This window comes from Nerophis ophidion, linkage group LG12, assembly GCF_033978795.1.
Source record: "Nerophis ophidion isolate RoL-2023_Sa linkage group LG12, RoL_Noph_v1.0, whole genome shotgun sequence".
In the NCBI taxonomy this organism is placed as follows: domain Eukaryota; kingdom Metazoa; phylum Chordata; class Actinopteri; order Syngnathiformes; family Syngnathidae; genus Nerophis; species Nerophis ophidion.
The window spans coordinates 56189432-56207568 of NC_084622.1; the positions used below are offsets into that span (position 1 = coordinate 56189432).

At 40.0% G+C, this 18137-nt stretch overlaps 1 protein-coding gene across 1 annotated transcript in view; it reads left to right on the forward strand.

Moving 5' to 3' along the window:
• The first annotated feature begins 1257 nt into the window (after nt 1–1257).
• Nucleotides 1258–18137, forward strand: part of selenoo1 (selenoprotein O1) — a 34645-nt gene continuing 17765 nt past the window's right edge. The window contains exons 1-6 of the mRNA XM_061917830.1: nt 1258–1908; nt 10167–10370; nt 10452–10629; nt 12942–13072; nt 13191–13468; nt 15814–15982. Coding sequence (XP_061773814.1) covers nt 1349–1908; nt 10167–10370; nt 10452–10629; nt 12942–13072; nt 13191–13468; nt 15814–15982 — 1520 coding nt within the window. The 5' untranslated portion in view covers nt 1258–1348. The remainder of the gene's footprint in view (nt 1909–10166; nt 10371–10451; nt 10630–12941; nt 13073–13190; nt 13469–15813; nt 15983–18137) is intronic.

Sequence of the window (18137 nt, forward strand, 5' to 3'; positions counted from 1 at the left end):
CACAGAAAGATCCCGACCCCGGTATTGAACCCAGGACTACTCAGGACCTGCGTATTGTGAGGCAGACGCACTAACCCAGGGGTCACCAACCTTTTTAAAACCAAGAGCTAATTCTTGGTTACTGATTAATGCGAAGTGCTACCAGTTTGATACACACTTAAATAAATTGCCAGAAATAGCCAATTTGCTCAATTTGCTTTTAATAAATATATCTGTATATATTTAAAAAAATGGGTATTTCTGTCTGTCATTCCGTCGTACATTTTTTTTCCTTTACGGAAGGTTTTTTATAGAGAATAAATGATGAAAAAAACACCTAATTGAACGGTATAAAAGAGGAGAAAACGAAAAAAAAATGAAAATTTAATTTTGATACATAGTTAATCTTCAATTTCGACTCTTTAAAATTCAACCGAAAAAAAATGAAGAGAAAAACTAGCTAATTCGAATCTTTTTGAAAAAAAAAAAAAATAATAATTTATGGAACATCATTAGTAATTTTTCCTGATTAAGGTTAATTTTACAATTTTGATGACATGTTTTAAATAGGTTTAAATCCAATCTGCACTTTGTTATAATATATAACAAATTGGACCAAGCTATATTTCTAACAAAAACAAATCATTATTTCTTCTAGATTTTCCATAACAAAAATTTTAAAACAAATGGTCCATGCCTTTTTGTTTTAAAATGTTGGTTATGGAAAATCTAGAAGAAATAATGATTTGTTTTTGTTAGAAAGATAGCTTGGTCCATTTTTTATATATCATAACAAAGTGCAAATGGTCCATGCCTTGGGCTTCACGGTGGAAGAGGGGTTAGTGCGTCTGCCTCACAATACGAAGTTCCTGCGGTCCTGGGTTCAAATCCAGGCTCGGGATCTTTCTGTGTGGAGTTTGCATGTTCTCCCCGTGACTGCGTGGGTTCCCTCCCACTTCCAAAGACATGCACCTGGGGATAGGTTGATAGGCAACACTAAATTGGCCCTAGTGTGTGAATGTGAGTGTGAATGTTGTCTGTCTATCTGTGTTGGCCCTGCGATGAGATAGCGACTTGTCCAGGGTGTACCCCGCCTTCCGCCCGATTGTAGCTGAGATAGGCGCCAGCGCCCCCCACGATCCCGAAAGGGAATAAGCGGTAGAAAATGGATGGATGGGATGGTCCATGCCTTGAGAATATACAGTGCCGAATCAACCTTGTTTCCCCCCCCGCCGGTGCGTTTCTGACCGGACGAAAAATAAGGTAACACACTGTGCACACAAACATCCGGCGTTACTTCCAGATTATGAAAGCATGACGAAGAAAGTGTTGCAACAACAAGCCGGCAGATGGGCGTCACGTTAGTTTGATGGCTCTTGTGCTACCTCGACTAGGATCAGGAACGTTACGTCTTTTCAGACTAGGTGCGCCCGCATTTAGGCTCCTAAACTCGGCTGGAATGGATGAAATGGGTCACGCCGTGAGTCGTTCTTCGCTGGAACGGCTCGACTTCGACAACGTGGTTTTAAAGAAACTTCCCGTGGACCCCATTGAGGAACGTGGCGTGCGGCAGGTGAAAGGAGCATGTTTTTCCCGAGTCGTTCCGCAGCCACTGACCAACCCTCGCTTTGTGGCGGTGTCCCACGGAGCCTTGGCCCTGCTGGGACTCGATGGAGACGAGGTCATGGACGAGCCGCTTGGCGCAGACTATCTGAGCGGCTCCAAAGTCATGCCTGGATCCGAGCCCGCTGCGCATTGCTACTGCGGCCACCAGTTCGGCCAGTTCGCCGGGCAGCTGGGTGACGGGGCCGCCTGCTACTTGGGGGAAGTGAGGGCACCACCCCACCAAGACCCTGTTCTGCTGCAGGAAAACCCGAGTGGCCGGTGGGAGATTCAGTTGAAGGGAGCTGGCCTTACTCCTTATTCCAGGTACGGAGTAATATGTTGTTGGACATGTAATGCTTGGCAACGATATACAAACCCCGTTTCCATATGAGCTGGGAAATTGTGATAGATGTAAATATAAACGGAATACAATGATTTGCAAATCCTTTTCAACCCATATTCAGTTGAATATGCTACAAAGACAACATATTTGATGTTCAAACTGATAAACTTTTTTTTTTTTTTTTGCAAATAATCATTAACTCTGGATTGGCAGACCGGGGTGGTGGTCCCTCTCTTTAAGAAGGGGGACCGGAGGGTGTGTTCCAACTATCGTGGGATCACACTCCTCAGCCTTCCCGGTAAGGTTTATTCAGGTGTACTGGAGAGGAGGCTACGCCGGATAGTCGAACCTCGGATTCAGGAGGAACAGTGTGGTTTTCGTCCTGGTCGTGGAACTGTGGATCAGCTCTATACTCTCGGCAGGGTTCTTGAGGGTGCATGGGAGTTTGCCCAACCAGTCTACATGTGCTTTGTGGACTTGGAGAAGGCATTCGACCGTGTCCCTCGGGAAGTCCTGTGGGGAGTGCTCAGAGAGTATGGGGTATCGGACTGTCTTATTGTGGCGGTCCGCTCCCTGTACGATCAGTGCCAGAGCTTGGTCCACATTGCCGGCAGTAAGTCGGACACGTTTCCAGTGAGGGTTGGACTCCGCCAAGGCTGTCCTTTGTCACCGATTCTGTTCATAACTTTTATGGAGAGAATTTCTAGGCGCAGTCAAGGCGTTGAGGGGTTCCGGTTTGGTGACCGCAGGATTAGGTCTCTGCTTTTTGCAGATGATGTGGTCCTGATGGCTTCATCTGACCGGGATCTTCAGCTCTCACTGGATCGGTTCGCAGCCGAGTGTGAAGGAAATAACCATTTGGATTGTTATAGGCGCAAAGTTCAAAAGCCAGCATCTGTGATGGTATGGAGGTGCATTAGTGCCCAAGGTATGGGTAACTTACACATCTATGAAGGCACCATTAAAGCTGAATGGTCCATACAGGTTTTGGAGCAACATATGTTGTCATCCAAGCAACGTTATCATGGACGCCCCTGCTTATTTCAGCAAGACAATGCCAAGCCAAGTGTTACAACAGCGTGGCTTCATAGTAAAAGAGTGCGGGTACTTTCCTGGCCCGCCTGCAGTCCAGACCTGTCTCCCATCGAAAATGTGTGGCGCATCATGAAGCGTAAAATACAACAGCAGAGACCCCGGACTGTTGAACGACTAAAGCTTTACATAAAAAAAGAATGGGAGAGAATTCCACTTTCAAAGCTTCAACAATTAGTTTCCTCAGTTCCCAAACATTTATTGAGTGTTGTTAAAAGAAAATGTGATGTAACACGGTGGTGAACATGCCCTTTCCCAACTACTTTGGCACGTGTTGCAGCCATGAAATTCTAAGTTAATTATTATTTGCAAAAATAAAATAAAGTTTATGAGTTTGAACATCAAATATGTTGTCTTTGTAGTGCATTCAATTGAATATGGGTTGAAAAGGATTTACAAATCATTGTATTCCATTTATATTTACATCTAACCCAATTTCCCAACTCATATGGAAACAGGGTTTGTATACTGCATCAGCCACAATCCAGCTGCTTACTTAGTAACTAGTGTGCCGTGAATGAGATGATGTACCGTATTTCCTTGAATTGCCGCCGGGGCGCTAATTAATTTAAAACCTCTTCTCATGCCTGCGCTTACCCAAGGCGTGCGGTAAAAGTAAGCATGTGCTAATTATTTTAAAACCTCTTCTCACTCCGGCACTTACCAAAGGCATGCAGTAAAAATTTGAGTCTGATGTAAGCTTGGACCTTAAATCCTACTGAATAGCTCTTAATCTTCTTCCCTTTATGCAATTTCAAATTACCAGTATTGAAATCAGCCTCCTCCATTTTGAAAATGATGACAGGGGAAGTGTCACTCGTGACGTCACGAGTTTGACCAAGCGGTAATTTCAGCTAATTATTTTACGAAGCGAGTTTGACCCGGCAGTAGTTCAAGGCAGGCACATACTATATACCCTGCGGCAATTCAAGGAAATACGGTAATTTCAATCCAGGTTGGGGAGGAGTTCAAGTACCTCGGAGTCTTGTTCACAATTGAGGCAAGAGTGGATCGTGAGATCGACAGGCGGATCGGTGCGGCGTCTTCAGTAATGCGGACGCTGTTTAGATCTGTTGTGGTGAAGAAGGAGCTGAGCCGGAAGGCAAAGCTCTCAATTTACCAGTCGATCTATGTTCCCATCCTCACCTATGGTCATGAGCTTTGGGTTATGACCGAAAGGATAAGATCACGGGTATAAGCGGCCGAAATGAGTTTCCTTCGCAGGCTGGCGGGGCTCTCCCTTTGGGATAGGGTGAGAAGCTCCGCCCTCTGGGAGGAGCTCAAAGTAAAGCCCCTGCTCCTCCTCATCAAGAGGAGCCAGATGAGGTGGTTCGGGCATCTTGTCAGGATGCCACCCGAACGCCTCCCTAGGGAGGTGTTTCGGGCGCGTCCGACCGGTAGGAGGCCACGGGAAGACCCAGGACACGTTGGAAAGACTATGTCTCCCGGCTGGCCTGGGAACGCCTCGGGATTCCCCGGAAAGAGCTGGACGAAGTGAAATGAAGTGAATTATATTTATATAGCGCTTTTCTCTAGTGACTCAAAGCGCTTTACATAGTGATACCCAATATCTAAGTTACATTTAAACCAGTGTGGGTGGCACCGGGGGCAGGTGGGTAAAGTGTCTTGCCCAAGGACACAACGGCAGTGACTAGGATGGCGGAAGCGGGAATCGAACCTGCAACCCTCAAGTTGCTGGCACGGCCACTCTATCAACCGAGCTATACCGCCCAAAGTGGTTGGGGAGAGGAAAGTCTGGGCTTCCCTCCTTAGGCTGCTGCCCCCGCGATAAGCGGAAGAAGATGGATGGATGGATGGATGGGTTAAAAAAATACCAGTAGTTATAATCCGTAAAAAAGCCGTTGTTGAGTGTCTGCACTGTCTAGAGCTTGGCAGCGTAACCATGTAATAATCTTCCATATCAGTAGGTGGCAGCAGTTAGCTAATTGTTTTGTAGATGTTTGTCGTGTTTACAATATGCAGACGACAGCGGTAGGCAGGGTGCAGATAAAATGGTATCCAACACTTAAACCAAAAATAAACAAAGGCGAGTTGCCGCTAAGAAAATGCATTGAAGCTTAGGAGACGGTTATGCAAAATGAAACTAAAACTGAACTGGCTGCATAGTAAATAAAAATAGAATGCTGGATGACAGCAAAGACTTAAAGCGTGTGGAGCAGATGGCGTCCACAAAGTACACCCGTACATGACATGACAATGAACAATGTCCCAACGAAGAAGGATAGCTTCCGCACAACTTAAATAGTCTTGATTGCGAAAAACAAAGAGGGTGCGGGGAATAGCGTTCAAGGAAGACAATGAAACTGCTACGGAAGAATACTACCAAAACAAGAAAAGACACCAAAAATAGGAGCGCAAGACAAGAACTAAAACACTACACACAGGAAAACACCAACAACTTCAAAATAAGTCACGGTGTGATGTGACTTGTCCTGACAGCACATCTACTTTGAGACAACAGTTATAGTGATGCATGGTTGTTTATGGTTTGAATTCATATCAAACTATTGGGAGAACAACTTTTCACTGTCAATATCGACTTCTGAGTTTCATTTTTTTATGTTTTCTGCTGGTGGTTTGCCTCTGGATTTTTTCCAATGAAAAAAATGTGCCTTGGCTCAGAAAAGGTTTAAAAACAATGGTTACTAAACTAGTCTTGAAATGCACTTGTTGCTAATATTGTGCCCCATTTCATATCCTTAAACCTATTTGTGTTTTTTATGCAACCGATAAATGAATTTGAAACCCCCAAAGTTTATAATCCCCAAAATTATATGAATTCAAAACTTTCATTTATTTAAAAACATATTTTCAGATTTCAAATCCATTTTGTTAGCACATCTGTTACTTTGTTTGCAAAGCCATTTTTGGTTTGTTTGCATAAAAAGACAAAATTCTCCCCAAAGGGTCACGCCCATATGGTTATGCCAGACACTGACCAAATAAAGGCTTTTATAATCCCCGCCCACAAGATTGGAGTTTAGTAGTCAAAACATTTAACAATTTGTAATGTTATATGTGTATCCCAGAGGCAAAAGTCAAGTCCAATAGAAGATTTAACAAAAACTTGTCACAGGTAAATGTTACAGCTTTGATATTAATATTGCTAAAGTATGTTAGCCCGTATCACAAGCAGTCTATGTCCTGAATGAGCCTCTGCAAGGGTGAGTCATGATGAAGCAGTGTGTTCCAAGTTGGGTAATGGTTGGGTTCATTTTTGGGTGAGTTTCATGGTTCATTTTCAGAGTGAGCATATGTAGTAGCTAAGACATTCCTGGCTTTCACCCCGTGTTCCGTCTGACAGATATTACCTTTATTTTATTGGAATAAGTAAGCACAATTGCAAGTACCGTTGAAGTAGCATAGGAAGGTAGAATGCAGTCCCAAGCCATACCAGTGGCTTTTCTTAAATGAAAACAATGACAACAAACATCCATCCATCCATCCATCCATTTTCCTACCGCTTGTCCCTTTCGGGGTCGTGGGGGAGCTGAAGTCTATCTCAGCTGCATTATGTGCGTTTGTATTTAAGTCTAAGGCAGGGGTGCCCACACTTTTTCTGCAGGCGGGCTACTTTTCAATTGACCAACTCGAGGGGATCTACCTCATTTATATATATCATTTATATTTATTTATTTATGAAAGAGACATTTTTGTAAACAAGTTAAATGTGTTTAATGATAATACAAGCATGTGTAACACATATAGATGTCTTTCTTTCACTAAGACAAGAATATAAGTTGGTGTATTACCTGATTCTGATGACTTGCATTGATTGGAATCAGACAGTAATGATTATAACGCCCACATTTTCAAATGGAGGAGAAAAAAAGTTGTCCTTTCTGTACAATACCACATGAAAGTGGTTGGTTTTTGGCATCTACTTCATCCAGCTTCCATACACTTTACAAGAAAAACATTGGCGGCAAATTCCGTAGCTTGCTTGATTGACATTCACGGCACCCGAGGGTCTTGTGAGATGACGCCGGCTGCTGCCAGTTCATTATTATGAAAAAATGACAGAGAGGAAGGCGAGAAACACTTTTTATTTCAACAGACTTTCGCGCCATCCCTTCCGTCAAAACTCTAAAGGCCGACTGCTCATTTCCTATCTTCACAATAAAAGCCCTGCTTCAGGCTGCCTGCGCTAACAAAATAAGAGTCTCAGAAAGCTGGCGTGCACAAGTGGTGTGCACGCCAGCTTTCTGAGGGATCGCTTGTGCACGCCAGTTTTCCGAGACTCTGTATTTAGTTATCGCAGGCAGCATGAAGCAGGGCTTTTATTGTGAAGATAGGAAATGTGCAGTCGGCCTTTAGAGTTTTGACGGAAGGTACGGCGCGAGAGTCTGTTGAAATAAAAAGTGTTTCTCGCCTTCCTCTCGGTCATATTTTCATAATAATGATCTTGCAGCAGCCAGCGTCATCTCACAAGACCCTTCGGTACCGTGAATGTCATTTAAGTGACGTCTTGGTGAAGATTGATGATCACTAATTTTTAGGTCTATTTTTTTTAAAAGCCTGGCTGGAGATCGACTGACACACCCCCCGCGGTCGACTGGTAGCTCGCGATCGACGTAATGGGCACCCCTGGTCTAAGGATTTTATCTATGGATTTAAGTAAAATAGAATGATGAGCAAAATAATATGTATTTTAAAATGTTATAACCGTAACCAAAACACTGATTGACATATCGTAACTAAAAAACAATATGCAACACATCTTTTTTTGTTACCTGAAGAATAATTTGCAACCCAAAAATTTCTTTAGTTTTGAAAATATTTATTTTTATTTCAGATCTATTGAGTAGAAAAAAACTGAAAAGCATTACAAACCTGTTTGGAACCGCAAATGAACTTTAATCAATCACGTCTTTTTGTCATGTTTTTAACGTCACAAATAAGACAGTGCCCACAGTAGCACTCACTGCTCGTTGAGAACAGCAATCAATATGCACTTTTATGTCAGTCTCCAGTATGTATTTTTTTATATAAAAAGAGCACCTGAAAGGGTGTCAATACACGCTAAATAGCATCCAAGTCGTTAAGTTGGCAACACCGATCACTCCTACTACCATATTTTCCAGACTATAAGCCACAACCTTTTTCCCAAGCTTTGAACCCTGTGTCTTATGAAACGGTGCAACTAATTTGTATGAATTGTTGAATCAATGTTTTGTATTCAAAAATAGTTTTCAAAGAAAACACCAACAGACCTTGAAGAGATGTGTTATTGTTTGTGTTATGACGCCATCTTTTGGACAAGTTTACTCACTGCAGGTGCTGCTGGTTGAAAATGTTTCGTCTTTTAAACTGGAAGTACAACCGTCTACAGCGAGCGTTTCTGCTCATAAGGATTCGTCATTCATCACTCCAAGCAACGTTTGTAAAGTTAACAATATAACTAAAACAATTCATACTTACTACACTGTCCCAAGTGTGATGTCTGTGGGAGTGTTTTAATGCATATTTGTACGTGCTTTCTTAAAGGCCTACTAAAATGAGATGTTCTTATTTAAACGGGGATAGCAGTTCCATTCTATGTGTCATACTTGATCATTTCGCGATATTGCCATATTTTTACTGAAACGATTTAGTACAGAACATCGACGATAAAGTTTGCAACTTTAGGTCGCTAATAAAAAAGCCTTGCCTTTACCGGAAGCAGCAGACGATGTGCGCGTGATGTCACTGGTTGTAGAGCTCGTCACATCCTCACATTGTTTACAATCATAGCCAGCATCAGCTAGAGCTATTCTGACCAAGAAAGCGACAATTTCCTCATTAATTTGAGCGAGGATGAAGGATTCGTGGATGAGGAAATTTAGAGTTAAGGCCTAGAAAAAAAAAAGTTTAAAAAGAAAAAAAGGCGAGGGCAGTGAGAGCGATTTCAGATGTTTTTAGACACATTTACTAGGATAATTTTGGGAAACCCCTTATCTGCTTATTGTGTTGCTAGTGTTTTAGTGAGTTAAATAGTACCCTAAAGTCGGAGGGGTGTGGCCACGGGTGTTTTGACGCCAGAGTCTCTAAGTGAAGTCACGGCAGCTGCAGGAGGACGCTGGCTCCGCTGATCTCCGGTAAGAGGCGACTTATTTCCACAATTTTCTCACCGAAAACTGCCGGTTGGCATTTGGTCGGGATCCATGTTCGCTTGACCGCTCTGATCCATAGTAAAGCTTCACCTCCGGGAATTTTAAGCAAGGAATCACCGTGTGTTTGTGTGGCTAAAGGCTAAAAGCTTCCCACCTCCATCTTTCTACTTTGACTCCTCCATTATTAATTGATCAAATTTGCAAATGATTCAGCAACACAGATGTCCAAAATACTGTGTAATTGCGCGATGAAAAGAGACGACTTTTAGCCGTAAGTAGTGCTGGACTAATATGTCCCCTTCAACTAATAACGTCAAAAAAACGCGTCATCGTTCCGCGACGTTTTCAACAGGTAACTCCGCGGGAAATTAAAAATTGTAATTTAGTAAACTAAAAAGGCCGTATTGGCATGTGTTGCAATGTTAATATTTCATCATTGATATATAAACTATCAGACTGCGTGGTCGGTAGTAGTGGCTTTCAGTAGGCCTTTAATGTTATCAAGCTAGCGTTGTTAGTATTAGCAAATGTGCTAGCACGTTCTCAAGGTTCTGTTGTTATTATTAACTTACAATGGCTTTCTTTTTGTAATGTTTCGTAAATTCACAAAAAACGTCACTGTTGAGTTGCTGAATTTGTTTAGCTGATTGGAGAGCTAGCTTTCCCAGCCATTGGATCCATGACGATGAAATCTGTTTTGTTTGATGAGCCGTTTAACTGCCATGTGACAGGCACTGTTCGAAAACAATTAAGGTATGTAAGTAAACATTTACAAAATCTTTCTTAGAATGGGAAACCATGGTAGGAAACTACCACTGCGGCTTATAGTCTGGTGCAGTTAATATATGGACAAATATCAATTTCTTCTAAAATTTGGTGGTTACGGCTTAGATGCTGGTGCACTCCCTAGTCTGGTAAATACGATACTTTATCTTATTCTCTGGCAGACTGGCTGTGTATAATGTGTGTTAAGAAGCGGAGTTCCGACGCATCCCAAATTTTACATTGATTTTGGATGTTCTGCTTCTCCATAGACAGGCTGATGGCCGCAAGGTCCTTCGCTCCAGCATAAGAGAGTTTCTTTGCAGCGAGGCAATGTACTTCCTTGGTGTCCCCACCACCAGAGCAGGCTCTGTTGTGACATCAGACAGCCGAGTCATTAGGGACATCTACTATAGCGGACACCCTCGCCATGAGAGATGCTCTGTGGTCCTCCGGATCGCACCGACTTTTCTCAGGTGAGAAGTGCTTGTTTGCCCCCAAACACGTAAAACATGCCGTCTTTCTTGGAGTTTATTCACTGTTCCCTCAATGAACAGGTTTGGTTCTTTTGAGATATTTAAGCAGGCAGACGAGTTCACAGGTCGTCAGGGTCCAAGCTATGGACATGATGAGCTGCGAAGACAAATGTTGGATTATGTCATTGAGACTTTCTACCCTGATATCCAGCAGCAGCACTCTGACAGGGTGGAGAGGAATGTGTCCTTCTTCAGAGAGGTGGGTCCACTCCTACCTTTCTGACATGTTTCTTACAGCAATGTTGGTACAGCATATTGTCGATTTCAGACTTGACGTCAGACAGTGAAGCCCAACATGTGGATATTCTTATTGTGTTAAGCTGTGATTAATGTCTCAGTGACTGCCTGTGCAGAGCCATTGTCCTGCCTTCGTTATGTGATTATGGCCAACCATTCAGGGATGCTGGCCAAAACTGTTTGCACTTACTCAACGTTTCTATATTGAAGCATTACTTAACCAGAGTATAAACAACAATAGTGCAAAATCAATGACACTGATTTAGTGCAACATATCTGTGAACCATATTTTCTTTGTGGGCGTCTGACAAACAGGAATTCTATTTGAATCTTCATCCATCCATCCATCCGTTTCAACTGCTTATCCCTTTGGGGTCGCGGGGGGTGCTGAAGCCCATCTCATCTGCATTCGGGCGGAAGGTGGTGTACACCCTGGACAAGTCGCCCTCTCATCACAGGGCCAACACATATAGACATCCCATGTCGCTCAAATAGAAACAAACAAAATGTATTTAGTATTTACATGTTTTGATGAAATATAAATGAATTATTTTAAAGTGATTAGTTACGAGTAATATTACAGTATTCCATTTATCTCATTAGGGCTGGGGATGTTGATTATTTTAGTAATTGACTAATCTGTCAACTAATTTTTTTTAATGATTTATAAAAAAAGTTTTAGCCTCTATGTGTCTTTTAAGTAAAATACATAGTTTTTTTTTTGGATTACCTTATCATTTCTTCCTTTAAATGCACATAACATTGGAATTACACTTTTAGCATGGGAGCAGCATCACAGTATACTACTTTCATCCATCCATCCATCTTCTTCCGCTTATCTGAGGTCGGGTCGCGGGGGCAGCAGCCTAAGCAGACTTCCCTCTCCCCAGCCACTTCGTCTAGCTCTTCCCGGGAGATCCCGAGGCGTTCCCAGGCCAGCCGGGAGACATAGTCTTCCCAACGTGTCCTGGGTCTTCCCCGTGGCCTCCTACCGGTTGGACGTGCCCTAAACACCTCCCTCGGGAGGCGTTCGGGTGGCATCCTGACCAGATGCCCGAACCACCTCATCTGGCTCCTCTCGATGTGGAGGAGCAGCGGCTTTACTTTGAGCTCCTCCCGGATGGCAGAGCTTCTCACCCTATCTCTAAGGGAGAGCACCGCCACACGCCGGAGGAAACTCATTTCGGCCGCTTGTACCCGTGATCTTATCCTTTTGGTCATGACCCAAAGCTCATGACCATAGGTGAGGATGGGAACGTAGATCGACCGGTAAATTGAGAGCTTTGCCTTCCGGCTCAGCTCCTTCTTCACCACAACGGATCGGTACAACGTCCGCATTACTGAAGACGCCGCACCGATCCGCCTGTTGATCTCACGATCCACTCTTCCCTCACTCGTGAACAAGACTCCTAGGTACTTGAACTCCTCCACTTGGGGCAGGGTCTCCTCCCCAACCCGTAGATGGCACTCCACCCTTTTCCGGGAGAGAACCATGGACTCTGATTTGGAGGTGCTGATTCTCATTCCGGCCGCTTCACACTCTGCTGCGAACCGATCCAGTGAGAAATGAAGATCCCGGCCAGATGAAGCCAATATACCAGTATACTACTTATCAATCAATAAATAAATCATTTACACTACTTATATTCATCAAAAATAGAATAACAAGTAAGATAAAAAATGTGGATCCTAAAGCCAGTAAATAGATGAATCAAGAACCAAACTAAACAAAAAATACTGAAAGTATGAAACATTAAGTGACAGTGTATTTAACAATTCAACATGTAAACATTTGAAAGGGTATTAATTGGAACAAGTGGTGTTTGGTTTTTGAATATCAACAATCAGTTACAGTCATACTCCTGATTCTGATTAATACGTGTACATTTTACACTTTGGTTCTAACTACTTTCTGTAATTTCCCCCTTTAAATCGTTTTCAAATTCCCTACTTTGAAATAATCATTTTTGCAACTCGACTTTCAAGCAGCAGGTGTCATTATATCCACCTGTATAATTAGCATTGGATCCAACCAGAAGCATAAAGAAGGACTTCATTTTCAAACAAGGACAATAATGGTAGAATCATGCTTTTCAAATTCCTGTGTGAATGCAAGATTAATGAAATAATAAAAAAAAAAAGCTAAACAAATTGGCCAATAAAATTATGTGATTTTCCGTGGGCATGTGGCCTAACTCAAAGATAAATACATGTACATAATAATATTTACAACACTTTTTCTGCCCTCTTTCCACGACTCCCGCTTGTATGAAGGTGATGTGTCGGACGGCTCGACTAGTAGCTCAGTGGCAGTGTGTAGGTTTTTGCCATGGAGTCCTGAACACGGACAACATGAGCATCCTCGGACTCACACTGGACTATGGTCCTTATGGCTTCATGGACAGGTGAGATATTTGCAAAACTGCAAGTGACATTTTACTAGAAATACTATGCATTAGTGTTCCTTATGCAGAACGTCTATGTTCATCCTCTTTTTATTAATCCCTTCTTATTTCCCTTTAGGTTCGATCCGAATTTCATTTGTAACGCATCAGACAACTCAGGGCGATACTCTTACCAGGCCCAGCCGGCTATTTGCCGGTGGAATCTCATCAAGTTTGCAGAGGCCCTCGATCCAGAGCTTCCACCTGACCGGGCAAAGGCTGTTATGGAGGAATATTTGGATTCGTATAACAGATTCTACCTTAATTTTATGAGAAATAAGCTGGGTTTAATCAAAAAGGAGGACCCAGAGGATGAGATGCTGATAACAGAGCTGATGCAAACAATGCACAACACTGGTGAGATCGGAGTGTCTAATGGATTACATTGTCAGTGAAGGAAACATTCTACATTGATTTATGTATCTGTGTAGTGTATGTATGTGTATGCATGCATGCACATATATATATATATATATATATATATATATATATATATATATATATATATATATATATACACATATGGTTGTATGGATTTAGGAATGTGTGTATGTATATATACATGTATATATGTTTATATATATATATATATATATATGGTTGTATGGATTTAGGAATGTGTGTATGTATGTATATATATATACTGTGTATATATATATATATATATATATATATATATATATATATATATATATTAGGGCTGTGAATCTTTGGGTGTCCCACGATTCGATTCAATATCTATTCTTGGGGTCACGATAAATTTAGGAATGTGTGTATGTATATATACATGTATATGTGTGTGTGTATGTATGTATATATATATATATATATATATATATATATATATATATATATATATATATATATATACATACATATGTATATATATATGTATATATATACATACATATGTATATATATATGTATATATATATATATATATATATATATATATACATACATATGTATATATATATGTATATATATATATATATATATATATATATATATATATATATATATATATATATATATACATACATACATATGTATATATATATGTATATATATATATATACATACATATGTATATATATGTATATATATATATATACATACATACATATGTATATATATATGTATATATATATATACATACATATGTATATATATGTATATATATATATATACATACATATGTATATATATATATATATATATATATATATATATATATATATATATATATATATACATATGTATATGTATGTTATGTATGTACAGTGGGGCAAAAAAGTATTTAGTCAGCCACCGATTGTGCAAGTTCTCCCCACTTAAAATAATGACAGAGGTCTGTAATTTTCATCATAAATACACTTCAAATGTGAGAGACAGAATGTGAAAAAAAATCCAGTAATTCACATTGTAGGAATTTTAAAGAATTTATTTGTAAATTATGGTGGAAAATAAGTATTTGGTCAACCATTCAAAGCTCTCCCTAATGGAAGGAGGTTTTGGCTAAAAATCTCACGATACATGGCCCCATTCATTCTTTCCTTAACACGGATCAATCGTCCTGTCCCCTTAGCAGTAAAACAGCCCCAAAGCATGATGTTTCCAGACTTATGCTTCACAGTAGATATGGTGTTCTTGGGATGCAACTCAGTATTCTTCTTTCTCCGAACATGACGAGTTGAGTTTATACCAAAAAGTTGTATTTTTGTTTCATCTGACCACATGACATTCTCCCATGTGCTCTCTGGCAAACTTCAGACGGGCCTGGACATGCACTGGCTTAAGCAGGGGGACACGTCTGACGCTCCAGGATTTGATTTCCTGTCGGCGAAGTGTGTTACTGATGGTAGTAACCTTTGTTACTTTGGTCCCAGCTCTCTGCAGGTCATTCACCAGGTCCCCCCTTGTGGTTCTGGAATTTTTGCTCACCGTTCTCATGATCATTTTGACCCGTCGGGATGAGATCTTGCGTGGAGCCTCAGATCGAGGGAGATTATCAGTGGTCTTGTATTACTTCCATTTCCTGATAATTGCTCCCACAGTTGATGTTTTCACACCAAGCTGCTTGCCTATTGTAGATTCATTCTTCCCAGTCTGGTGCAGGTCTACAATTCTTTTCCTGGTGTCCTCTGACAGCTCTTTGGTCTTGGCCATAGTGGAGTTTGGAGTCTGACTGTTTGAGGCTGTGGACAGGTGTCTTTTATACAGATAACGAGTTCAAACAGGTTCCATTAATACAGGTAACGAGTGGAGGACAGAAACCTACACAGGTCTGTGAGAGCCAGAGATCTTCCTTGTTTGAAGTGACCAAATACTTATTTTCCTGGATTTTTTTTTTTCACATTCTGTCTCTCACAGTTGAAGTGTACCTATGATGAAAATTACAGACCTCTGTGATCATTTTAAGTGGGAGAACTTGCACAATCGGTGGCTGACTAAATACTTTTTTGCCCCGCTGTGTATATATATATATATATATATATATATATATATATATATATATATATATATATATATATATATATATATATATATATATATATAAATATATATATATATATATATATGTTTGTTTGTGTGTGTATGTATGTTTATATGAAAAAGCTACACTTTGTCTTTAATGTGTATGATGTGACTTGTTTTTGTTTTTTCCCCATCTTTCATTCTTGTGGTCCATTATTATGTAGGCGCTGACTTCACCAACACTTTCCGCAGTTTAAGTCAGATCTCGTGTCCCACTGAGGGAGAAAGTGACACAGAAGAGGACCTTGTCAAAGAAGTTGAAAAGCTGCTACTGGAGCATTGTGCCTCTTTGGAAGAGCTCAAAACTGGCAACAAAATCACCATGGACCCACGGTGAGCTGATTGGACCACTATAACCTGAGTTTGCTGAATTTTTTTATTTGAGTATAATTTTTAAGGGAACGGTTGTTGTTTTTTTATGCATAAATATTAAAGTGCACAGTTAAATGGTTATTAGTTTTCTATTTTTATACAAAGCATCTTGGATAGGATGTCTTGCCAAAAAAGTTGGGGTGGTGGGGGCGTTGCTCAGGTTGCGATGGGTTGTGGCCAATATGACATAGAGTTTGTATCCCGTCGATGATGACTATGTATTCTTTAAATGGGCTGAAAAAGTATACATGTATTTAAAAATCTGTGTTAATAGTATTAACATACATTTTTTTGCTGTTTTCAGTTCCAACTGAGTATCCTACAATGTAATACATGTTGTACTATATTCTGCCCTCACTGAAGTTTATAGTTTGCCAAATATGTAAATAGTTAATTAAGTCATTGTAAAACTAAGCAACGAAAAAAAAGTACATCAATATAAACATGGGGTGCACATACATGTTCAATATTTATAAGTTATCATTAAATGATAAGAAAACTAAATTTATGGTGTTTAGTGGTGCAAGGACAAATTGTGAAGCAAAATTAAAGTTAAATCATGTGGAAATTGATAGAGTATATGAAACTAAATTCTTGGGAATAATAATTGATCATAAACTGTGTTGGAAACCGCATATTGAATATATAAAAGGAAAAATATCCAAATCTATTGCTATTCTTTATAAAGTAAGACACATGCTGAATAAGACATGCCTGCATATGTTATATTATTCTTTTATTTTTCCATATTTAACGTATTGTGTTGAAATTTGGGGAAATGTTTATAAAACAAACATAGACCCAATAATAAAACTTCAAAAAAGGGTCATTAGAATAATACACAAAGCGTGCTACTATGAACATACCAATCCATTATTTATGAGTTCAAATGTATTACAATTTTCAGACATTGTGTTTTTAAAAACAATGGAAATTATGTTTCGAGTAAAAAACAACAGCCTTCCAGCTTGTATTCTCAGGCTATTTCATTTAAGAGGAGAAAACTATAATTTACGGGATATCGATTTTTGAAATAGGTAAAGCGAGAACAAATATAAAATACAAATGTATTACAGTTTTAGGAGTTAAATGGTGGAACAAGCTCAGTGATGAGCTGAAGACATGCACTTCTTTGGTAAGGTTTAAGAAAACATTGAAAGGTGAAATAATTGAAAATTATAAAATATAGTTACAATTACTTTCATCCCATTGATTTTTGATTTATTTATTTTTTTATGTTGATGTTCCAGGCAATCTAATTTTCTGTGAAGGTATAGGATAGGCAAATATAAGCTTTGGCTTCAGCCTATTCCTTTTTTGGTCATTCTTTTTCTTTTCTTTCGTGTGTAAATGTGCATTATTATATACATATAACATGTACTGTAAAACTGATCACACAAAATGGTTGATTGATTTGATTTGATTGATTATATGACCGAAATAAACTTATTTCATTCATTCATTCATGTAGGAATCGCGTTAAATTAATATTATAATTTAGTATAAACTGAAAAGAAATACAATTATTCACGATGAAGATTGGGTCAAATGACGCTAATTTAATGCTAACCTACAATGGACCATCTCATTGACAGGTTAACGAAAATTATCACAACAAACTGTGCTCCAGATTGCCAATATATATGTGGAGGTGGGGACATGGCTAGGGCATGGAGGGGGCGTGGTCAATGTGGCATCAGACCTATGGTGTCATGATTATTTTGACTGGCAATGGCGAATATAAATGTTTTATGTATATCTACAAACCAACACGTGCTGTGTATTTAGGAACAATTTTAAGTTATTAGGTATTTTAAATAAGAGGAACAGCACCCCCCCCGAGACCCTGAAAGGAACAAGTGGTTGAAAATGGATGGATGTTATCTTTATTTTAATTGTTGCTGCTTTTGGTCAAATGCAACACCAGCTACATTATATTCCGCCCTCCCTGAATGTTGGGATTCCATCCATCCATTTTCTACCACTTATTCCCTTATGGGGTCGCGGGGGGCGCTGGCGCCTATCTCAGCTACAATCGGGCGGAAGGCGGGGTACACCCTGGACAAGTCGCCACCTCATCACAGGGCCAACACAGATAGACAGACAACATTCACAC